Here is a 25,560-nt window from a genome sequence, read left to right on the forward strand (position 1 = left end):
ACATTCATTAGTACTTCAAATCTGTTCTCAAGATGTATAGGCGGTGGTAGGAGACCAGTGTTTGCAATCCTTGTCAGAGCTGTATCTGGGGTAGAGGATGCTACTGCGGTAATATGTGATGCTCGTGACAATCTGATGTCTCGAGTGCCTTTGGGTTTAGCTCCCTGTTTGTGCCATCGATTAGTAAGTCGATCGGCTTGTTTCTCTACCTGTCGAGGAGTACTAGTTTCATGGGACTCACCGGTATGCTGAGGGTGTCCATGACGAAGCTCTGTTGTGTGCTCCGTCTGGTTTGGTGGTCCCGTAAATAACTTTGTTTCTAGAACTGCAATCCTTTGTAAAAGTCTGTGGCAGTTAGTGCAGCAAGTAGATTCCAGAAGAGGCATTTTCTCTTATCCTTGTAGGCAGTTGTGTTTTCCTTTCCCGGTATGTAAGCTGGTCGGGTAAAAGAATTCTCAGTTTTTGTAGTAATCCAAACTTTGTCGTATGAGCACTGTGCTGATTTGCTGAAGTTAAAATTAGGTGATAAAAGGAAATAAAATAAAGGAAATCAAATATAGAAAAAATAGGAGATAAAATGTAAAAGCGATAGAGCAAAGCGCGGAGCAGTAAGCAAGAGCGTCCGAACAGTAGCTGAGCAGGAAGTCATGTAGCAGTAGCACTACCATTAATTTCCTAGTCTTGAACAGACATGCGTGTAACTACCTACCTTTTCAGTGTAAAGTTATATTCACCATGACAGTGTAACAACAGCCTACAATAAATTGAATATATAAACGATTATTTAATAGCTTTACAGCTTAAACAGTTTAACACAATTTAATTAAAAAATTACTTTTATATAATAAGTGTCACATTTCTTGTTTTTTAATCCCCCATTGGCTCGATTCACTTCCTTTGTAAATGTCTTAATTTTATTTTATTTTATTTTGCTTAATTTGTATTGAACCTGCAATAAATCATCACATCACAAACTTATATACCAGATTTCATTGCATAATGAACAACAAAATTACCATTAGCACATCAAAGATCACACTTCTTTTTTTTTTTTTTTAAAGAAAGGATATATTCATTTGAACAGGTTTCACTTTTATAACTTTTCACCCTTGATACAAATATTGATAAACTTGTCCAGATGTGAACAGAACATCAGGTGAGTTGTTTTACGCCACATTCACCAGTTCAATCTGTATGGACCTTTTTTCCATCTTCCTCTTTTGGAAAGTGAAAACTAAATATTGGGTTTTGTCTGGTGGAGCAAATGGGAAAGGAAAAATATATATAATATTTCCCATTCCCCCACATTAATTAAACAGTTAAGAAGAAGCATTTTAAAATCCTCCTGTAGTCAATAATTTTGTTAGTATATGCAGTTCTATGAATGTGCAAATGAGCCCCGCCTCCACTCACTCACTCAGCTCAGAGATCCACTCATTGACGATCACACGTTGATCTGATTGGTTACAAGGTAGTTTGTGACGTCAGAAACACCAGCGATTTCAAACCTTGTTTTTGAGACTGTCTTTGGCCCACACACTATGAAGCGCTGAGCATTCCAAACCAACAGGTGGCGATATAACCCTAACCGTAAAGCCATGTTGGCCGGTTTTACCGGCTCCGGTTCTGACGCCGCATGCCAAAATCTCCGGTTTCATTGTCCACACGACAACACTGCAACCGGAGTCTCTGAAAATCTTCACCCTGGCAGGAGTTTTCAAAAAAGTGCGGTTTCAGTGACGGGATACTGCGTTTGCGTGTGGACGAACGGCCAAACCGCATAGAAAAAGCTGCGGTTTTGAAAATACCCGTGTTCGTGTGGACGGGGCCTTTGGTTCACTGCAGTTTTAAGGAGAAAATACTCAGCAATGGTGTTGACTTATGAATTCACACATGGTTTGTCTTATAGAATATTAAAAACACCACATAGACATATAAACAACATTAAAAGCTTGATTTTCACAACAAGAAATGTCAATTTATGCTGTTTTTACTTTTATCTAAATGGGTGAAAAGCACCGTAAATAAAAGAAAGTTGTTAGTTTATGCAAAAGACTACAAAACAAGGAACCTGAACACATGATTAACTCAAGGTCATCACATGCATTGAAGAGAGTCCAGCAGAGATCAGCTGTTTCACAGGCTTGGTTTTGTGTCTTCACAGATTTAGATTAGTCTCTCAGCTTTACACTGCGTGTTCATCAGCACCAGCTCATGCACCTCCAGGCATAGAGACGGCTGATGGCGTCACGCACTCATTCTGGACCGTGCACTGCCTCGCCAGGCATTTTACATTTAATTGATAGTTTATTTATTATTTAATAATTAACAAAAAGCAAAAGATTGTTGTCTGAGGGTTTGTTACACACAGGGATAAAGAGTACCACATGTCGTGTGTATGATTAAATATACTGCTGGATCTTTAATGTTGTGGGTGTGTTTTCTTGTTCAGATTCATGGCATCATGGAAATACCAGCAGATATAAAAATCAAAACTTGACAGCCTCTGCTAGAAATCATATAATGGGCCGTGATTGGATCTTCCACCTGGACAATGATAGGACACCCTGATCCAACTGTGGCCAACGTGCATTATATATATATATATATATATTTATGGTAACACTATTCTTCAGTTCAGTAATAATCCTAACCGATTCCTAAACAACTACTACATATTGATAAGCAGTAATTAGGAGTTTATTAAGGGGAAAGTTGTAGTTAAAATTTAATTAATAGTGAGAGCCTAATATATATCACTGAATTGGGGCACTTAGTCTTGTACTCTGTATATATTCCCTATATTGTGAACTCTAGCTATACTGATGAACGGAAGAAGGGCACTTTTCATATGTAGAACTAGAAAGATAACAGACAGAAAATGATTTCATCATAGGAAAAGAAAATTCTTTTTAATAAAACAGTTTGGATTGATATCAATTCAAAATTTCAATCATTTCAAGAACGTTGAGATATACAGATGGGTGACAAATCTGAAGAGAATCCGGTGGCTGTGATGCATTTTGCTTGCATGGTTTGGGTTACGGCAAACCAATGCAACACTGATCAGCTTTATCCCATGATGAAGCATTTCTATCCAGATGGAAGATTTGTCTTCCAGTCGCAGGGGCCAGTTGTTCAGCAGTAATCTGATCGGATTTCAGCTATCGGATTGGATCAAATCTTGAAAAGGGGTTGTTCAAATAAAATCAAATCAAATCAAATAATCAGATTAGATAAAAAAAAAAAAATCCAATCTAGGTTTTGATCTGGATCAAATCATCAGTTTGTGTTCAAAACGTTTTAGTTTTTTAGTCAAAACAAAACAAAACAAAAAACAGAATTATCCTGACCCAAGCATATTATATGTCATATAAAGACTGAAAATAGTATTTTTGTGCATTTTTCATTACAATAAACGTACAATTCTGTAACTTTTTTCACTTCAGCAATAATCTGCCAAGTGTCGTCTTTGAAAAGAGATCAAACTTAAGTCTGCGCTCTAAAGCATTCAAGATTTACAACAGTTTAAAGTTACATTTTTCAGGTCTATGCTCAAAAAGTTAATACATGGATTATAAATACAGCGCAAATTTAACTTAGTGCCATAAAATCCCCTAAAAATACTAAATATTAAATAAAAAACATTACCAAACTAAAATATAGTACATTCATTTAATTGAAATAAAAAATAAATTCAGTCATTTGACTGCCACGAAGAGCACCAGAGGGTTGACCCACACTGACTCCTCTACCTGTTGTTCTTTATACACTAGCAGCCCACACTGTGAAATTAACCCGATTTGGAGCTCTGCTAATCCAGATTTGGTAATCTGAAAAAGTGTGTATCTGGATCAGTCTGATCCGAACCTATCCTGGATAGCAAAACATGGGATTTCTAAATCTTGCTAATTTCAGATTAAACTTTTTGAACAACTGGGCCCTGGATAATGATTTATTGTAATTTGAGTGCTTCACTCCATTAACGAGAGTGGCATATTTAACAGAAATGTGTATCAAAAGGAAAAGAGAGCTGAAAATCATTTATCAGTACGCTCGTATCAGTTAATGAGTGCATTTGCATAGTGTGCGGACAGTGCGCACATATTTGTGCTAAGTTTATTTTTTATAAATCCCCATATGTTTCAATGCCCATTTTGTGCGTACACAACGTATACACACCAGGCCCCAGATTTCCATCCGAACGCAGACATGCTCCTCATCAAAACACCAAGTGAGGGAATATCGGTTTGAAGGAAGGCGTTTCATCTGAAGGTCTTCTGGCGACACTACGCTACCTGTGTGTTGGTTTTTCATGTCGTTTGTCACCCGTCTGTATACCAGCATTTCATTTAAAACAAATCACTAAACGGAAAATCATGCGTTCCTTGGAAAAAAAAGGTTGATTCAACGGAAATGGAAAATGGCAGTGGCCAAAAACGGTCAATAATGAACTCAAGACTAGGGATGGGCATTCGATTAAATTAAGAATTAACGATCGACTATCGATTAATCATTAATATATTTATATTTTATATTTATATTTTTTATAAATTAAAATTGCAATGAAAATACAAAAATACAGCGTGTTTTTCCTCGATGAGATCTTTATTACAAGAAGATCAACTTGTGGCAGTTAAACTGGACGTTCGGTTAGGCTAAACGTGAAGATATATGCGCTGCGATGCTCTAAAGCAGCGGAACCTTCAGCTGCGAGCCGGCGTTCTCAAACAGAGACCCTCGCTTGCTCAAAAATAAAAAACTTAACCAAAACCATAATAATACTTAGATCTGACAGGTTTTGTCAAAATGTAACTCAAAACTAGGGCCCTCCAAGGCCCGGAGTCGAAAAAGAGGGTGAGAGAGATTATCTTACCTAACAATTAATTAGGCTACTTAACAAATTAGGCTACTTAACGAAGCCTCATAAAAAATAACTAGTAACTCGCATACAACTTCTGCACCAGTCTACTGATTTTTGTTGAGAAAGATAAGCATGTTGACATGACTGACGGTCACCAGGCGCGACCGTAACCTGGTGACCGTCGGTCCAGCCGCCGAAAACACCCGCTCTGAGGGGACTGGCGCTGCCGAGATGCACAGGTACCTCCGCGCTAACTTGGCCAGCTCGGGGAACCTCGTCCTCCGTGCTAACGCCGACTTGATGCTAGGTTGAGATGAGAGCAGGATGCACCGCCACCGACATTAACCAGGGTCGGATGCACTTCGTTTAAGTGGTGTTAGAGTCGTGGCCGTGTTGTACTTATACACGGCATCGCAGTGTTTGCAGTGAACTAAGTCGTTGTTTAAATCAAAATGGTCCCACGCCACACTTCGCCGTGACCTCTTCATGACTCTTCTTTTTAAATCAAAACGGAAACTCGCAGGTAACGGAGTATGGAGTCAAATACTGCCCCCGGGTGGTAAAATGTTTAATTGCTGCCACACAGTGAAATTCCTTTCATTGCTTCAAGACTCACACTACGCAACGCAACCTGCATTAGTTTAATCGATAACAAATTAACATGATCGACGAAATTCTTAATGATCAATTATCGATCGTTGATTAATCATGCCCATCCCTACTCAAGACATGCTATGATGCGTTTACAGTATTATAAAGAATTGTAATCATTACGCTGAAGTGTTCAACACGTGTCCAATCCAGTAAAATACACTGTGTTAAAAGTGATGGATGTTTTTCTGCCAGCCTTGTGAAGGTTCACCTTTAGATGAAGGTAGAGAGAGTTGTACAGACAGCCGGTTTCACCCCGTCACCCTCCAGAGAAGACCGTGATCATGACACTAACATATGACTACTGTGGTGTTTCAGGACTCCAGCAGCATTAGGAGGGCACTGGATTTGATGCAGCCTTCCAGCGCACGGCACAGTTTACCCACAGTGATGCCCAGCAGACCCTCCTTCATCTTCCAGCGCTCCAGCATCTGGTGCACCTTCTCCGCCAGGCCGTCGCGGTCATAGTCGTGCTCGATGGTGTCCACGTCGATGTCGGTCAGACCCAGTTTACGAGCCACTTGCTTCCAGTTTCCACCGACGTTCTGCCGCACAAGCTCCAGGTGAACCTCGGTGACTGTCTGGTCCTCTGTTCACGACAACACAATCACATGACAGAGACATTCATCAGATGTGGCACAGTTATCTCCCAAAATCTGTGTTTTCCGTTGTAATTTTTCTGGAATGTGTTTTTGATGATGGTTTTAATCATCAAAAAGGATGTCTAGTTAATTGAATTCACAAAAGTTTAATAAAATCATTTATTAAAATTGTAACAAAAGACATATAAAGCAATCGGATTAAGGCATGTAAATTAGAAAAAAAAAGAAGAAAAACCTGACCCCCAACCCCACAATTATTAAAGATATCTGTATTTTATTATATTAATAAAGAAACATCTTGCTATTGAAATAATACACTGCTGTACTTCATATTTAAAAGTGTTTAATAATCATAACAACAATACTATATTTTAACATTACATGTTATAATAAAAATATGAATAGAATTGTTACAGGGTTCGTACAAGGTCCTTAAAGGTGCATTGTGTAATATTTAAGAGGATCTGTTGACAGAAATGCAATATCATAACTATGTTTTCAGTGGTGTATAAAGACCTTACATAATGAACCATTATGTTTTTATTACCTTAGAATAAAGCAAATAAGCCCCGCGAAGCCGTGTTTTACAGTGGACGCCCCTTAGCTGTTCTAAATCCACTGTAAAACACGGCTTCAAGGGGCTTACTGCTTTTATAAAACGGTTACTCCAAAAACTATTCATTTTAATATTTATTTTATTCCTAAACTAAACACTAGCAACAAAAAAATATAACGTTATAACACATGTATTCCTCCGCCAAGCAACACATGCGGCAACAAAGCATCACAAACGGCAGTTGCGCAGTAACACTAATGTAATGCGGTCACAACAGGTGTGTGTTTGTTGAGTCATTTACAACGGCTTCAAACGCGGCTCAACCAATCAGAATCAAGGACTGGAACTATCTACTGAAATATGTTACAGATTTCATTTTATAGCAGTTATTGTGTAATCTGTAGTGGAATATGTTTTAAAAGCAGTGTTGGGCATGTTAATTAAAAAAAATGTGTTATAGTTACTAGTTACATCTCATAAATAGAAACTGAGTTAGTAACTGAGTTACATCATTAAAAAAGTAACTAATTACCAGGGAAAGTAACTATTAAAAAAATCATTTTAAATATGTCAACTTGGATGCCCCCAATATTAAATATGTTAAATGAATGAAATGGACACTAAATAGAATAAATTATTATTATAAAACATTGTACACTAATCTACACTATTTTAATGTTGCAGTGGGACAATGTGAGAGACACCTATTAAATTCATTATATTATTGTAAATATTATCATTAGTTGAACAATAAAACACAATAGATTGTTTAGAACTTTTAATATTTATTGCACAGACCACAACTGTCCAACAAATAAGTCTAAAAATAAATTATGCTTCTTAAGAAATGTACCAAAAATTTATAAATAATAATAAAAAAATATATACAATACATACACTCTTTGTAGTGCAAATTAAAATTATAAACTTCACAACTGGTAGACTGTAGCCTACTTGAAGTATTTTCTTCCTCACACAGTAAACAGTTTAACAAAAAGTGCTCTCAATATAATACTGACCAATGTACTGAAAATAAATAATAATAATAATAATAAAATATAATATTTTGGGTTTTATTTTTATAACCTACAGAGAATGTCATCATCAGAAGTTATTTAAGCCAAATTCTAGTCGTGTTTGCCACACGTGTCAAACAAAGATGTTTTCTGGGAACGTACCCTGCAGGTTATTTTGGGATTTTATTTTATAACTTAAAGAGAACGTTGCCAGAACGTTCCCTGTTATTTTTAGGTTTTATTTTTATAACCTAAACAGAACATTCACAGAACGTTCCCTGCAGGTTATTTTTAGATTTTATATTTATAACCATAAGCTGCGTTTCCACCGCAGGAACTTTCCCCAGGAACTTGGAACTTTGGGGTGGTACTCAGGGTCTAAATGAAGTTCAGGGTAAATATTTCCCCCTCCAAAAGTCCCTGCTCGTGAGGTAGTGCTTTTTCAAAGTTCAGGAACTTTCAGGGGTGGGACTTGGGCACTGAACATGCTGATTGGTTGAGTTCATGCCGCATTTTGATTGGTTGACTCCACGCAGCATTTTATTCAAACACCATCTGTCGCGGTGCGTGCAGTAACAGTCGTCTGCTATTCGAATCAACAGTGGAGTTTAAAAAATACGACGATGGACCGACGACAAGGTTCAGGCTTTATTAAGCTTATATTCAGAGGATGAAGTCCAGTGGGAACTGTAAAGTTGCGCGCAGTCCTACGTCACCGGACTATTTGTCTAATCTTCACGGTACTTTAGACCGCGGTGGAAACACGGCTAGCAACAGGTCTGGGGGAAAAAAAGTTCCTGGGACAAATTGTTCCGGGTAATTTCAGTGGAAACGCAGCTCATTATAAACTAATTAAAACGTTGCAGATGATACCAATAGGCTACGGAGATTATTCTAATGCTGAAATGTGTAATTTATTTATAAACACACACTATAAAGCTCGGACACCCTTCTCTCTCACGCACTGTCGAGCGCGCTCTCGGCATTCGCTTCGCTTTTGTCCAGTCCGGCGTCTCATAAACACACACACACACACCAGAGAAAAAACTTTGTAGGTCCTATGGCTGAGAGAGAGCCTACTCGGATGAAAACGGATGAGCTCAATTATAGTAGTAACGCTGCATTTTATTCCCAGTAACGGTGACGGCGTTGTAACGGAAGAAAACAGTAATTCGTTTGATTAATCGTTACTGAAAAAGATAACGCCGTTAGTAACGCTGTTTATTTATAACGCCGTTATTCCCATAACTGTTTAAAAGTAACCCTGAACTTTCCACAGCAACTCACTAGGTATGAAGCAGCGTGAGAACGTCTTACCGTACTTCGATAGAAGCTCATTATATCTGTTTCTGTTGACAGATCCAGTGGATAATGAGCTGAATGGGCTGCTGTCAGACAATCGCAAATTCATCGTGTTGCAATTCCCGATTTGAATTGCTTTGGCATTCGAGATGTTCACAGGCCACCCTAAAGAAAAAGCAAACAAAGAAGGAGAAAAGTTAAAAGTACGGTCCCAGTACGCCACGCAATTCCAAGAAAAAACAACTCAGTAGCTTCTCATGCCTGCAAACTCAGAACCAGCGGGAAAGGTGATGATGTAAACAATATTACAGTTCTAATAATTAAAATGAAATGATAAACCTCAGATTTCAACCAAAAAAATGGTTATGTATGTTACATATAACTGGTCTGAACAAAAATGCCAGAAGTGTTAAATGAAAATGAAAATTCACTCTCTGACAGTAGATGGCGTTTATGGAAAACGCCCTGTTAAAAAAGCAGCGCTGGGCTTATAAACTCTACTTTATTAGGCATCATATGGATGTAAGATAAAAAGAAAATGCAATCAAAACTTTTCTGAAGACAGACTTTTCCTTTTATTAAAATTACTAAAACTTGAACTAAAATTAAAGTGAAAACAAAAAATATAAAATAATTATTAACAAAATCAATAATATTGTATCACTGATACTAAAATAACATTGCCTTTGATTTGCACGAATCACACAAATGACCCGTTTTAATGTCAGAACGGTGAATTTCACCGCAAGCTGCCGAGTTTGCAGGTATGAGCTGTTCACTGTTATCTGTTAACTGTACCCGAGTCAGACGGAGGACATATGAATTGTGAGTTAAAACGCTGGCCAGGGTTTGAATCCGATATGAGAGACTCTGCTGCAGATCCACTATCTGGGCAGGACTTGAAACGATTGTATGTTGGATGATTAAGTCTGTCCACCTCAGGATACGGCATCGAGAGGTGACTCGCCAAGTCTTGCCTGTGAGAACCGTCTAATGAACTCGCAGCAGCCGGTCTCAGATAGAGATTGTCCTGTGGGGTTGGGTAAGTGGTAGGTTTCACAGAAGACATCTGAGAAGACACATCTCCGTGCCACCTGCTATTGGCCAGTTGCTGTGGGAGCGGATTAAAGACGCTGTGCAATGCCAAGTCTGGCTGATCAACTATTCGACTACCATATTTGTGATAGTTGTACTCTTGTGCCAGTTTCAGCTCCAGATGTGGAGAGATGGGAGGAGCTGCGTCGACCTCCAGAGACTCTTCAGCCGTCCTGAAGCTGAGGTCTTCAATGCTGGCCTCCACCGGCCCGATGTCTGAGCTCCTCAAGGGCGCTGGAGAGTCTCTGGAAGATGGCGAAGGGTCTGCGGAAACACAAGAAACGTTGCATATATGAGCATCTGATGTGCCTCACGTACAATGAACATTGTTGCAAATAACAAAAAATTCACAGACTTAATCAAATTCAGTCAGCGTTGTCACTCTTAGCCGCATTTACACTAAAGGGCCCGATCACACACACAGCGCAATGTGGCACCAGGCGCGATGCAAGTGTTTTTTGCTAGTTTCAGCCCGATGCAGTTATCGTTTTCATGTCTTTCAACACGTTGTTTAAAAAGCAAATGTATTTGCGCCCATGGGCGGCTGGTCTGAAAATGAGGTGTGTTCAGGCGCATTGTTGGTGTGTTGCTACTTTGAGGCAACTGAAAAATATTCCACTATTGACCAACAAAAACTTGGTCTAAAGTGGCGCGTTAGTAATGTGCGCCTATAGGCAGATCCACAACGCATGACACCTTGTCCCGTAGATGGTCTGCTTGCACACTTTAAATTCGCCCACGAGCAGATCCGTTTCCTCTCTGGAGACACGTTCAGTCTTTCTGCTTGAAAATTCCGTCATGTAAATAGCAAATCCGACATGGCGCGAGCGCAACTGGCTTTTAAAGGGAATGGGAGATGAGACTCTGATTGGTTTATTGCACGTTACGCCCAAAACACACCCATTACTCATTAAGAGAATAGGGACAACCCTTTTAGACCATGCGCCGGGCGCGCCGACCATTTTTCCCGTCGTTAAACTAGCAAAAGTGGATTCGGACACGCCCTAAGTGCACTTACGCCATGCGCTTTATCCCATACGCTTAGATCCTTAAAATAGGGCCCAAGGTCTTGATGCCCAATTCCGATATGTTGACTATATCTGTTTTTTTTTGCGACCAGCTTACATCTGCTTTTAAAAGTGACCCATATCCCATTCAGTATCTGCATTCATATTATTCACTTGCCGATACAACCCAAGGTAGACGTACTGACCCAGAAAAGCTTAGGCCAAAAAGGAAGTAAAAACGGCATGATTTGCAATGGACATATTGAAAAGTCATGTGATTGGTGTCCACCTGAGTTGACGTCATTCGCCGCCGATTTTTGCACGAATCCGATTCATATCAGATTTATTTCCACATATGAATGAGATCTAAAAATGATCTGAGAATATCGGAATCCATTAGCTTTTTTCCTGCTTATACGTCCGTGGGTCAGATCCGATCTGAGACCTGGAATTGTGGCACATGAACCATGTAATGTAAATACGTCTACAGTCGACACTTAATATTTATACTCTAGCACTGCGTCTACAGTCGACAACTGGCTTCGAGTCGGACGACGTCTCGTCCCTTTTTACACTAGTACTCGGGAATAAGATCTCTAGAGTCCTGTAACTTGCTGCGCTGCATTAACTAGACAGACTCCAGACAATGCCTTAGAATATGCTTTAATCACGGCCGGAGGATCTCAGACAAATTACAGAGAGAATCCCACCTGCAAAAAGAGTACAACAGTTTTATAGAATAGGAGCATGGCAAAGGGGACAGGGTTCATTAAATCATTTTTCTCCAATATTATTGGTTCCTCATATGCAGAATTCAGCAAACCCTTCTGTTACTAGGTAGAAGCTTTACTTTGTTACTCAAAATCATGAGTTTATAAATTTAGTTTCATTTCCCCGTTTGTTATATTCAGAGTTGATTCAGACACACACCGACTGACTTTGACCAAAGTCTTTGGAAACATTTAGGTTTCAAAAGCATATAAACGTTATTCCTGCAAGGAAAATAAATATTAGTTATGATTAATAAAAAAGTTTGAGTGTATAAACCACATTTCATTATTACGTTCAGTAATGGAACCGTTTAACAGACTGTGATGATGCATTACCTTGGCATTAAATTACAGAAAACTGCTGCATAAGTGTTTCTAATACAGCGGCTGAGGGAGTGAAGGCAAATTTGACATCTCTCTCTCTCCTCTGACCAACATAATCAATCTCTTGACATTTATTTCCTCTTTTTAATGTCATAGAAATGCTATTGGGGATTTTTTTCTTTTGTAATTGGAGCAAATGGGAACGCAAAAAATCCTTTAAAATCCCCTAAATTTAACAGTATTGAGGTGTGATCCACGGGAGAGGATTTCTCTCATTCAGTACGCCTTATATATATATATATATAGGTCAGTTTCATTATTATAGGTCATTGCATTTTTAATTAATAGGTCAGTATCATTGATACAAATACAGCTATTGATGTCTGGATAAAAATGATTCCACCCCCCATTATTTAAACATTATTTATAGCCATCCAACGCCATGACACTTGAATAAGAGTGGGAATCATATAATGTGACGCTACCCAAAGGATGACAAAAATCTATGGATGCTGCGTTAATTGCGTTAATTATTTTAACGCGTTAAACTGGAAAAAAAATTATCACAGCTTTTTAATTAATTGAGAGCCCTAATATATATATTATATATGGGTGTCACAATGATAAACTATAAAAATGGCACTTGATGTCAAATGGTTGCTGATCCCCGAAGTGAAACAGCAAATCCACAACATGAATGTCATTTTATGAATACATTTGCTTACCTTCAGGAGTAAGTGAGTCTGTTGTGAGGGATTTCATTTTTTCTACAAGCTCCTCAGGGCCCTGATACAATCTCTGTGCAAAACAAAGCAATGCAATGAAATAAATAATACTAGCACGACTGTCCTATGTTTCACTTCCTGACTGCATCTCTACCACAAATGCAGTCATTATTATGTGACGTGCACAACATGTGCACAACATGAGTTCAAGGAGACGTGTGAATGCAAGAAATATGGTCTAGTAACAACCAATTCACCACTGAATCATACAGAGTCTGTTCTTTTCAATAGCTGTGTTTACATGGACCCTAATAATCCAGTTGTAATCAGAATAGAACAAAATTTGTAACCATGTCAATTGGAATGAATTGGCCAAATCCATAAAAATTTCATTTATAAAGGGTCGTTTAAACCTTTTCCAATCAGAACAAGAGGACATGTAAACACTTGATCGGATTGAAAACCGAAACAGGAAAGTACAACGCATGGGCAATGAAGTAGAAATGGCGTAACAACGTATAACGCACAGAACGAGCTATTGTTGTTGTTGAATGAATTGTCATAAATGACCGTCAAGTGTTGCCAACTGAGCGACTTTGTCTCTCTGCGTCTACTCTGTTAAGAGAGAGGAGCAGCGCATAGAGTTAAAATAGATATTCTGTTGCTTCTAACCTGAACACAGCCATTCTCTTTATCTTATGTGTATGGAGATGTTATCAGACGACGTCTCGATTATAAATCAGGATTTTAGTGCAGATTAACAGTTTGGAAGGGAGAGCTGGTTAACATGTAGTCTTTAATACAAATACTACACAATTACGTTATAATTATGCTAATTAGTGTATGACGCCATCTAGCAATTTTTTGAGTAGGCTTTAGCTACTTTCCATTGAAAGAAGTTTGCAACAAATTCTCCTTCCACTCGTCTGTGCGTCTGTGAAGTGGAGCAGGACAACATCGTCCCATCAGCCCTTGCTTCGGACTGTCATCCACTGCTTGTTTTGGGCGTTTTTACTGCTCGATAAATATAAGCAGCACCGCACAAAGCTTTATGTGCTCGTCGTTTCCTAAATTAACACCCGGAATAGATAAATATAAAGTCTGCTCTTTAAAAGAAGGAAAAGAAGCAATTTAGAAGAATGGTTAGTATGTGTTAACAGCGGGAAACTCTGTACAGTTTTGCAGTGTGCACATGTTAAAAAAAATCGATACTGATTTAATCATCAACACATTTTATCATATGACAGTTTTGTCAGTGTACAAACAAATTAAAGGAAGTTTAAAATTAATAGACTTTGTAGACACAGACATGTCTTACATCAGAGAGTATTGTCTAGGTTAAATAATGGCTTCTATGAAAAGATGAATTGCTTAAAATGAGCTTATTGTATTCTTATAATTTCGATCTGTGTTTTGTTTTGCTCTATCCTCTACGCTTCCGCGTTCGTCATTACGTCATGCGTCAAGTTCAAGTGTTCCTCTTTCGCCGTAAATCGATGCGTACGGCCGTCTGCCAGAAGCTAGTTGTTTTAGTTTATAAAGTTTTAGATATGGATATTTTTCTTACACAGACGCATCACTTCACTTCAGAAGGCGTTTATTAACCCCCGGAGCCGTGTGGAGCACTTTTATCATGGATGGATGCACTTTATTGGGCTTCAAAATATCAACACCCATTCACTGCCATTGTAAATCTTTGGATGAGCCAGGATATTTTTTAAATATAACTAATAGTATTCGTCTGAAAGAAGAAAGTCATATACACCTAGGATGGCTTGAGGGTGAGTAAATCATGGGGTAATTTTCATTTTTGGGTGAACTATCCCTTTAATGCTTTTGCGTTGAGTTCTTTGTGAGCAAAAGCAAAGTTTCTCTGGGGAACGCAAAAGTTTTGAGAGAAAATACACAAGCATTGAAATATATTTTCCATCACCATGTCCCTTCAGGGGCTCCGTAGATTTCCTTTAACGATCATAAAACAAATCTTGCACAGGACAGAAAATAATAATATACTATTAAAATGTTTTATAATTTTGAAGTGTAATATATTTAAGTATTTATTATATATTTCAGGGAATTTCTGTGCTCAGGCGATTATGTAATAATCTCAGCAGGCCTAGCAACCTTTAAAATAATAAATTAGTACATTTCTTTGGACATTCCAACACTGACAGATTCACCTGACACACAAGCTGAGAGAAAACAAAACAGCAACAACAAAAACTTACCATCAGACTTTCCAAATCTGCTTTTACATTTGGTTCCAGCTTTTCTTGGTAAAACGGTAAAAAGCTCTCATAGCTATCTGTAAAAATAAATAAAACAAACAAATTGATAATCAGTTCAGTAGATTACAACTACTAAACTGAACTGAACTGGTTTTTGGATACAAAAGGATTCCGATGTAATCCAGGCCCAAAATGAACAGTCAACTACAAACCGGCTTTGGCAAGCAAATAAAACTTGTTTTTAGCCTTTATTTTTCCAGGACAGATGAAGTAGAGGAGAGAGGCACACAAGAGTTACTGCACATGATGAGTTGTGCTGTTTGTCACAAATAAACCAAACCTGTCAATCAATTAAAAATTAAAAATCAAATTAATTATATGCTACGCTATTTATTCCATAGCAACTAATCCCACGTATCAGCATTTGCTAAACCCCTCTAAATGACGATTCCCTAAGTGAGTGCTGTGTTTTTTAAGGATGCCGCGTCAAGTTAAAACGAGTTAATCTGCATCCTGTTCCATTCACAAATCGTGCTACACTCTTGATGAAGACCTATTTTGCTTTTTTACATGTTCAGCTTTCTTTAATGTGTAATATCGCTGTTTGTTTCTGAACTCCCTGAAACACCTCCATTGTAGTCTTGATATTTCTTCCGGGAACGAAGACGTCACAATATTCCTAATTTAAATAATTCCCGCCCAAGGCATATGCAAAATAAAGAGTCGGAGCCTGGTTGAGTTAGTTAGTAGTGTAGCGTGTTGAAACTTGCATTTTTGGTAAAGGGCGGGGTATTTTTGGTAAGGGGGGGAGAGCCATCGGCTCTACTCATCAATTTGCAGCACTGATCATACCTATAGAAGCACCCCAACAAATAGGAGCATATATCCCTTTTTCCAGACCCAACAACAGTTGGGGAGGGAGGTAAACAAAACAAAGGGACTCTTGTGAATTGCCCATCATAGATCCATTTACCCCGCTCTACCATAAGGTGTACGTGAGCAGCCTAGCATGCAAGGTGCTAAAAACCTCAGTAATTAGTATTTCCCTTCGGCATTGCCACTCATCCAAGGAGGAGCATACATCCTTACCCTTTACTCAGGAAAGGGAGGCAAACGAGAGCAGGACATACTGCAGTTTGCCCAATAACTCTCATTATCAATGCTCTAAATGCTAAGGAAGCCGCATGGAAGCCTAGGACCTACATAAAGACCCCAATGTAACTGGGGGAGGGCAGCCCATACCCTGCCTTGAGTCAAGGATCCGCTATAGCTAGTGCTTCATCTTTAGCGCTGAACCATAGTAAGCAACAGATAATAAGGAGGAACACCCCATAGGTGAACGTCCTATACTCATTAGCACTGTCAAACCAGAGTTGTAGTAGAACACCCATCAAAGCACCCATCCAAAGAGCTCACACGGTCTCTTCACATGCGAATAATTCAAATGCATGGGAGAGACTATACGAGCTAAATATAAATTCCTCCAATATGTTGACACCTTATTGTGGAGATATAGAAGCACAAACGTGTATGCAGGGCACCGGAAGAGGGGGATTATTAACAACACATGACTCAATTCTCTCTGCATCTCATTCCTCAGAATTAGAAACGTAACATTAATCAGTCAGGTCGGAAGCGACCACAGATCTGCTTCCTGAACCAACATGAAAACACCAAAGCAGGAGAAGCCCAAAAAGAGAAAACTCCCTTTAGGCTCCTCCCTACAATCCCAGTGTCTCATCCCGCCCTTCTGCCTTGGCAACCGCAGGAACAAAACCATGAGTCAAGCATGGGTGCAGCTTCCCAACACCAACACACCACAATGAATGCTTTCAGCTCCCTAAAGAGCCAAACATGCTCAATGCAAGTGCTGGATTATTATATTTCTAGAAAGAATCACGCAATAACAGAGCCTCTTAAGGCTGCGTTCACACTGCAGGGCTTAATGCTCAATTCCGATTTTTTGAAAAAATTAAAAAATTTTGCAAGGCCGTTCACATTTCCAATTAAATGCGATCTTTTGTGATCTCCTGTGTGAACGTGAAATGACCCAGAAGTGACCCGCATGCGCAAAAGAGTACTCAACGGTCAACGACGTCACTTGTTGTTTGCGGAAGTAGCTAAACTTCAACTAACTGTGATTCACTCACTCACACACACACACACAACACACGAGCGCACGCAGCAACCGTTACACAAGAGCCAGACAGCAGCCGCTGACCTATCTAATATCAGCACAAATAAGTTAACATAACGTTAGTCTACTCTTATTCACATTGGATATATAATGATGGTGGCCGTGGGCTTTTATTTATTTATTTAATTAACGGGCTCGTCAAGGTCGACCCGTTCAGCAGATTTACCTCAGCTCGACGAATATGCAGTCCGTTTTCAAACCGACGACTACTTCAGCGCAGACTTATGACGTTTGTCGCGTATCAATGACGTGCGGGTCGGATACATGCGACCTGGCCGTTCAGACTGAAGTCGCATTTCAAAAGATCGGATACGTATCGGATTTGGACCACATACCCAAGTGGGCTGGGTCGCATTTGAAAAGATCGGATCTGTGTCGTTCAGACTGTCATGAAAAGATCAGATACAGGTCGCATAGGGGCAAAAAAATCGGAATTGGGTCGTTTCAGCCTGCAGTGTGAACGTAGCCTTACTGCGAATGCATCGGCATGAGTGCCTTCAACTCCCTTGAGAGCCGTATGCACTCAGTGCAAACGCTAGAGAAAATCAAGCAAGAACAGAGCTTCTCACTGCGAATGCAACGTAATGAGCGCACCCAGCTCCCTCATGAGCTGAATGCTACAACAGGCTCTTATCTTACACGTGGCTCCTGAAGACAAAAAAGTTGATGACGTGTAACTCAACGCCCTTTCATACTCACAGACGCTTCGTGTGTGACGTCATGAACTGCCATCTGCTAATGATTATTGGCTTTTGTTTAAAAGTGCCTCAGACACCAGTCACGCTGATAGCGTTCCCTCAATACAAGATGTAGCGTCGAGGTTCCAGTTCAAAATGGAACCTATTCTAATGGAACCTATTTAAAAAAAGGGCATTATAGATCCTGTTGGCTCCCCAGAGAACTGTTCACATTTGAATAATCTAAAGAACCCCTTTCCACAATTGAGAAACTTTTACGCAATGGAAAGGTTCCATGTATGTTTAAGGTCCTTGGAACCATTGATGCCAATACCTCTATTTTTAAGATAGTAAATGAACGTGCTAAATTGCCAGAAATAATGCAAAACTTGTCTGGTGAGGAAGATTTGTGGTTTGTGGTGAGGAACTTCAGTGCTTCTACCTTTAAATGTGGGGCGGTCTTTAGACTCCTTATTCCAGCATGTCTTCATGAGGTCTATGATCTCTTGAGGTGTGTCACTTGGGATTAGAGCTTCATCGGGCCGTTCCCCCTGACACACACAGTGGCAGATTTGATCCTCACTTCTGGCATCTGAAGTAACAGAAAAAACACTTTCTGGTTAAATACTGGTCTTGAGCTTGTTATAGGGCAAATATTAAAGAGGGTTTGCATGCATTTACAAAGCCTTAAAAGCACAATGGCAAAAAATTACTATTTTATTGTATACTTTATATATTATATACCCTGTTATATCAGGGACCCCCTTTTTTCCATTGAGAATAAGGAACGATGCGGTTTAAACTGACAGCAATAATGAAAATGAAATTTTTATTTAATTTTATTAAGACCGTTTCCTACCCTGAAAAAGACTCTCTTGCATATATAAAAGAGCCGTGTTAACATTGTCCTTCCACAGAAGGAAGTGTTTCTGAAACGACTCACTTTCATACGGCTCACGGCCCGTGAGGATGACCCAAACTACAATGGCAAAACTGTAGACGTCAGATTTTTCAGTGGAGCGGGTGTGGATGCTCCCGAGGTGCTCCGGGGCCATATAACACAGCGTGCCAGCGCCGCGCAAACACGACTTCTTTCCCAGACGACTTTGTCTGCGAGATTCCTCTTTCGTCAGCTTGCTCCACGCCTCAGATGTGGCCAGACCGAGATCTGCAATCTGATGCAAAACAAACAGAACCAGTGCAGAGGATGCATGAAATTTCCTCTGTCTTTGGGTAAAAGTCAAGTCAAAATGGATTATCGGATAAAATATTTGTGAATAAAGCACTGTTTTTATTCCATGTGTTTAAAGTCCCCCTGTAGTCAATAATTTTATCCCTTAAAGCGGCGCTATGCAGTTTTGCCAATTTCTTCGCTGTTTTCTCGTTTTTTGCTCGCAGGTTTCTCTATAGAGCTCCCCCTACAGCTTCGGAATAGATATTTGACAACACCGTCGTAAAAATTTGTTGCCAACTCTCCCCCCTCTGGCCATGTGCATTTGTCTTCAAAGAAGCCGGCGAACGCACAGAGCCATGTCCACTGAGGTATGTATGATACACAGAACGCTAGCATATAAATGTATGTGTGCAGTGCCGTAAAGCAATTCGTTACATCGCCAGACCTGATATCACGCGATACTTCCTGACACTGAGGCCGCTGGCCCGCCGGCCCAAAGTTGCAACGGTGGTTTTTCGGCTCACAGTCACTAGGGGGAAGCGAGACGGCCACCATTCAACCCGAAAAAAGTCATATAACCATTCCAATGACTCCAAAGCTGTTCAGTTAAGGTAAATTAAGCTAAAAAAACTGCATAATTCCCCTTTAAAACTCATCTTTGATCACCAAAAGTACATATTTAAAAAAATTTTGTTGCATCATTTAGTATATGCGGTTCTATGAATATGCAAATGAGCCCCGCCTCCACTCACTCACTCAGCTCAGAGATCCACTCATTGACGATCACACGTTGATCTGATTGGTTACAAGGTAGTTTGTGACGTCAGAAACACCAGCGATTTCTAACCGTGTTTTTGAGACTGTCTTTGGTTCACTGCAGTTTTTAGGAGAAAATACTCAGCAATGGTGTCGACTTATGAATTTACACATGGTTAGTCTTAAAGGCATATTAAAAAACATCACATAAACATATAAACAACATTAAAAGCTTGATTTTCACCACGGGGGACTTTAAGAGAACAAAACCGTCACTTCTTGGGAAATCGGTGCAAAATATCTATAATAAAAATGGAAGTTGCTAGCCTGGTTGACAGTTGTAACTGAGAGTGGGTCTGGGGAAGGTTCATTCACAGCCCATTTCCAAAAGGGCGTCACCAAAGACGGCCTGGTCTTTGCTCGGTTTTTAACAAAAGGAAACGTTCAAATCGCTTAAAACAGACGCGATAGCTGATTCGAACGAGTGATGTTCCAGATGTTCCAAGGCTGCAGCCATCTTTGTTATGTATAAATCTGCTTCAACGTCGCTGCGCTATCATCACCGTGTAAAGCCCGCCTCAACGTTTGTGATTGGTGCCTCGATTTGGAAATATTGGAAATGGGCTTGAATGGGCTCTTGGCCACACAAATTTGCATTTGTCTCAAATTTGCCGGAAGTTCGTCACGGTTTTCCCAGGCTAGGAAGTTGCTGCAATCGGGGAAGAAACTGTGGCTCTTCTTTCCTCCATTATAAATGACTTGCGTTTCAGAGCGTGCTGATAAAACACAATAAACGTTGTCGTGTTATCTTGCGTTCAGACGCTGGTGTTTGGGAACGCAGTCATGTAATACAGACTTTGTCTGAATCTGAAATCGCCCCCTAAACCCTCATTCACTATTCCCTACGTTAGTCCACTTGAAGGAGTAAATGAAAACGAGTGAGTGAATACGCACAGCTGTTGAGCGTACATCGATTGTACACTCGTTATTGCGGTGCAATGTGGGATTGAATAAGTGCACTCAGTAATGTCCACTATGGTTTCGGACACCAATACAAATGGCTGTCCCCTCAAATAACGACGTTATCAGCTGCTTGACGAGCCACATTTGCAGAATATTAAGTTCAAAATTACAAAAAAGATAGTTATGATACAAGTCATAATTTTGTCTTGTTTTTATGAGGTTGGTGCTGCGGGACCATATAAGACCATAATCGAATCTATTAATAATTATTTTCATTTAAGGCAAGACATCACAGGTCAATAGGGTAAAATGATTAACTAATAGTTATCATCATACTTCCCCAGTTGAATGATTACATTAAGAATTGCAATACATTTTTGTATTACAAGTTTTCTGAAAACTTGATTACACTTTATTTAAGGTGTCCGTGTTACAGTGTAATTATACATTTAAGTACTGAGTAATAATAATGAACTACATGTACTTACTATACAGTTTGAGTAAGTATTAGGGTTTGGTTGAGGGTTACTGTAGTTGCATGTAATTATGCGTAATTTATAGTTATTACTACAGTAACTACATGTAACATCTGTAACAAGGACACTGAATCAACACAAATGCCAAATAGCCCAAAATCTTAAAATTGACCAGAAGAAGAAGAAGAAGAAGAAGAAGAATTGCCTGTAGTGTCTTGCCTTAATATGAAACAGGTCTAAATATTTAACTATTGCAAAACTTTTACAAAAGGGTGTTCATTGGGGAATTAAGAGAGAAGTTTTATACTTTTATATGGAAATGCTTGTCCACCAGGATGTTCTCGGGTTTTAGATCTTTGTGAATAACTTGGTTCTCCATGAGATAAACCATTCCCTCCAAGATTTCCAGAATGATCCTTCCTTTCACAGATATTGGAACCGTCACCTGGAACAAAAAATATGAGGAAATTATTAAGTGCACCACTTCAAAACTGAAGAAAACTTCAAATGAACTGCATTAACTGATGATTAATCAGTCACTCTTTGGTTTCCTAATTGCCCAGTAAACTAAATCAGGTAATGAAGCAAACAATATTTGACTCGACTAAAATACGAGGACAGAAACAGCCACGATGAAATAAAAAAAAATGTTTAAAAAATATTGCAGTATTTATTATAAATGATTGATCCGTGCACATCATTATTTTTTTGTTTATCCATGTGCCTCGTAATCTTTAATCAAAATAACTTCCGCTTCCTCTCTCGCAGCATCTCTTCTCTTCCCTGATGACGAGGCCTACTTTTGTTCTAGTTTAAGAAGCTGTTACACGGATATACGCAGGGAAAAAAGATTTGTGAAAAAAGCAAACCTTTGAATATAAAATCACGAACCACAGTGGGTATTTAATGCAGCTGTTAAAGTAACATTTATAGAATAATTATGAACTTTAATGAAACAAAAACGGAACATTTTTGAAAAAGTAATATTTGAATCCATTTTTACACTAGTGTAGTGAAATTTCCCCTCTTATGCCTTTTCCTTTCCTCATTGAAACACTGTACCTCTCGTTGCTTTCATATGGATTACATAATTTCACATTTCAAGCTTTCTATAGATATAATTCTTATCGTGATTGAGGCCAAGTTTTGGTTCATTTTTGTGACGCGCTCCAGTCTCGAGAATGCGCATCCTGTTTGTTTGTTTCTTTTTCCCTTTATTTTACAAAAAGCATAGAGATAATAAGATACAAATAAAAGAAGACCCTTTAGTTTCAAATGATGTATTCCTCTCATCTGTATGACCAAAAACAAAGAATACAAAAATTTTAAATTAAAAAATTTAAATACAAAAAAAGAATTTAAAGTTATTTTCACTGTTAAGAGAAAAAAAAACCAGCGCGTTCATCGGACGCTAATTTAACATGCCAGAATGAACCTGATTTTAGAACAACGCATAGCGTCACTCGTGCCAGGTGTGCCAACACACTTATTTATAAACTTCAATGAATGTTCAATGAATGGAATGAAAGCTATCCCAACCGAGGCTAAAAATAATCAATCAGAGGCAGGGATATTTAGAGCAGAGGAGGGGAAGCAAATCCCACCCTGGATATACGTCACAGTTAGGGAATGGGAAGTTGAGCTGGGGAATTTTGGAAATAGTCCAAGTTGGAAACTTAATGGGAATTTATGGGAATTAACAGAGGGTATGCATTGGCGTCACTTTCCCGCGGGAACACACTCCCTCAGCCGGAATGAGTGGCAGAAGAGCTGCTGCATGACTGGAGTTAATAGGGGAAACTGCGACAGGAATCGTGTTTCCTGACATGTATATGTTCCACGCCGGGGAAATACATAATGATTTTACCCCTAAATTCAGCATATTGCATAAGCAGTTATGCATGCAAACTAATATAAATTTTAAAAATGACATTTTTGACTTTGATTTATTGGTGAGTAGAACTTTAATCGACTGTTTAATAATAAAAAAAAAAATAATAAAAAAAAGCATAATGGTATATATATTCCCGTTAATTCCAGAAAGTTTCCAACTTTGGAAATTCCAGGAATTTTGCAACCCTAGTCAGGGAAGAAAACACTAGCGCAACTTTCATGCGACTCAGGTAGTAATAATGTTCATTTTGCAAGTTAAAGGAACATAAACTGATGCTGCATTTTATTTCAAGGTACCAATAACTTTACAGATGTTGAGCGTCCTTGAAATAGATTTCATTGTAAAATTACAAGTACATTCAGACTGTCTTTGGACACTCAATGTCACACTGGTCCCATTCGAATACAAAAACTTGATGTACATTTTAGCGTAAAAGTGCTACAGCAGAGTCTGCAAGTCTCACCGTCTCCAGCATGCTGAGCAGGTTTCCATTGGGAATGAGCTCCATTACTAAAGAATAGTCTCCGTCTTCCAGAATAACACCCAGCAGCTTGACCACCCGCTGATGGTTTAGTCTGCTCATCAGACTGCCTTCATCCATCAGAGACTGCTTCTGCCGCCTGACACACAGTCATATTAAAGTGTGTTAGTTCACGCAAAAAATAATCCCATAATTTACTCACCCTTAAATTGAAAGTTCACCCAAAACTTGTTTACTCACCCTCAAGTTGTTCCAAACCTGCTGAACAGAAAGGAAGATATTTGGAAGAATGTTTGTAACCAGACAGATCTCGGGCCCCATTGACTACAATGGTATTTTTATTTTTCTTACTATGGAAGTCGATGGGGCCGTCCATTGTAGATCTGTTTGGTTACAAACATTCTTCAAAATCTCTTCTTCTGTGTTCAGCAGAACAAAGAAACTCACACAGGTTTGGAACAACTTGAGGGTGAGTAAACTATGAGAGAATTTTCATTTTTCACTTTCCCTTTAAGCCATTCTAGGAGTATATGGCAATGGCATACATTAGTAAATTATGGGATGGTTTTCATTTTCATTTCAAACTAAGCTTTTAAATAAAATGTATTAAATTCAACAAAGCATAAAGAATCGAGTCCATGCTCAGACATGGCTGTCACTCACCCGTTGCGTGGCGGTCCAGTGTAGACTGTCTTTAACACCACCTGGCCTAGAGTTTTGTGGTAACACAGGTAAACCTCCCCAAAACCTCCATAATCCAGAGGCATTTTCTTGATCAGATCTGTTGGCTTCATGACACTCAGGCTCGATGCTGTAGCCATAGTTCCTCTAATCTTAAAGACCACTTCCCATAGAACAACAGAAATGTAGGCTACTTTATAACTCTGTCTGGAGCATTGCGGAAGTGGCGAACATTAAGTCTAACAAATCGCTATTTCCCGACGCTCAAAAGTGAGAATTGAAATGAAAAGCCACAGAAAAAAAGTAGATCAGTGAAAAATATTAAAAACAAAATAATAATAATAAACGTCACTACGCGAAATGTTGCATGTCTCTGCGCTGAACATTCCCCTTTGGCAAAACTTTTCCATTAGTTAGTTACAATACAAGTCAGATCGACGCAACTTTTGCTCTGTTCCTTTGTTGACTTCAACCATTAGACTTTACCTAATACCGAAAAAACACGTTTGACACTGACCAGAAACACGATAGTAAAACATACCGTGCGCAATAACGCCAATTCTCTTCTCTTCTCCTTTGCTTCCGGGAAATTAGTTTACAAAGTGAAAGTAAAATTCAGGCAGACAAACATAATCAACAGCAGAAAAACAGATCACGAGACCACTCTAGTGATGTCAGCTTATTAACGTAACTTATGTTCACCAATTGAACATTTATTAGCTTATTGTTATAAGTAAATAAACAGCGAATGTTTGTAAACTTTAAAAATTATGCAACAATGTCAAAGTAAATGTTCAAATCAAAGGTTTTTGTTGGGTGATGGAGCAAATGGAAGACAAATAAATAAATAATTAGGAATATTTTATGGGCTTACTTGTAGAGACAGTGGAGTGACATTTACAGCATTGATTTACAATGGATTGACCCATCAGAATCACGCTTTCCAGAAAACTGTTATATGAAAATGTTCCTCTTTTTTTTATCGTCCTCCAAGATGTGAAATATATTCAAATAAATGAATTTGAATTATTTTATTGGCTTATAACTTATAAGCTTGCAGAAAACGGTTATAAAATATATTCAAATATACCATCGTCTCCATAATGTATTGATAGGCTATA

The 25,560-nt window shown here is 38.9% G+C and overlaps 1 protein-coding gene across 2 annotated transcripts; it reads right to left on the reverse strand.

Annotated features, from left to right (window-relative positions):
* Window positions 1-764: 764 nt before the first annotated feature.
* ripk1l (receptor (TNFRSF)-interacting serine-threonine kinase 1, like) lies at window positions 765-25,027 on the reverse strand. Of its 2 annotated transcripts, none has more exons than XM_084411749.1 (10): window positions 24,422-25,027; window positions 23,741-23,897; window positions 21,691-21,828; window positions 18,958-19,189; window positions 18,457-18,606; window positions 15,141-15,217; window positions 12,913-12,985; window positions 9,790-10,350; window positions 9,007-9,156; window positions 765-6,104 (listed from the first exon to the last, which is right to left on the reverse strand). In XM_084411749.1, exons 1-10 carry the CDS (start codon window positions 24,577-24,579, stop codon window positions 5,830-5,832), a joined length of 1,971 nt encoding a protein of 656 aa, XP_084267875.1. In that variant the 5' UTR covers window positions 24,580-25,027; the 3' UTR covers window positions 765-5,829. The 2 variants fall into 2 exon arrangements, with proteins under 2 accessions (XP_084267875.1, XP_084267876.1); XM_084411750.1 differs by having other exon boundaries at window positions 5,891-6,104; window positions 9,012-9,156.
* Window positions 25,028-25,560: the final 533 nt, after the last annotated feature.

Source organism: Rutilus rutilus, assembly GCF_951802725.1.
Source record: "Rutilus rutilus genome assembly, chromosome: 6".
In the NCBI taxonomy this organism is placed as follows: domain Eukaryota; kingdom Metazoa; phylum Chordata; class Actinopteri; order Cypriniformes; family Leuciscidae; genus Rutilus; species Rutilus rutilus.

Excerpts from the sequence above, each read along its gene's own strand:
- ripk1l (XM_084411749.1), bottom strand. The coding sequence starts at position 24,579 with ATGGCTACAGCATCGAGCCTGAGTGTCATGAAGCCAACAGATCTGATC. Across the intron at positions 23,898-24,421 it reads ACTGGACCGCCACGCAACGG|GCGGCAGAAGCAGTCTCTGA; the intron begins GTGAGTGACAGC and ends ACTGTGTGTCAG. Across the intron at positions 19,190-21,690 it reads ACAAGCATTTCCATATAAAA|ATTGCAGATCTCGGTCTGGC; the intron begins GTATAAAACTTC and ends GTTTTGCATCAG.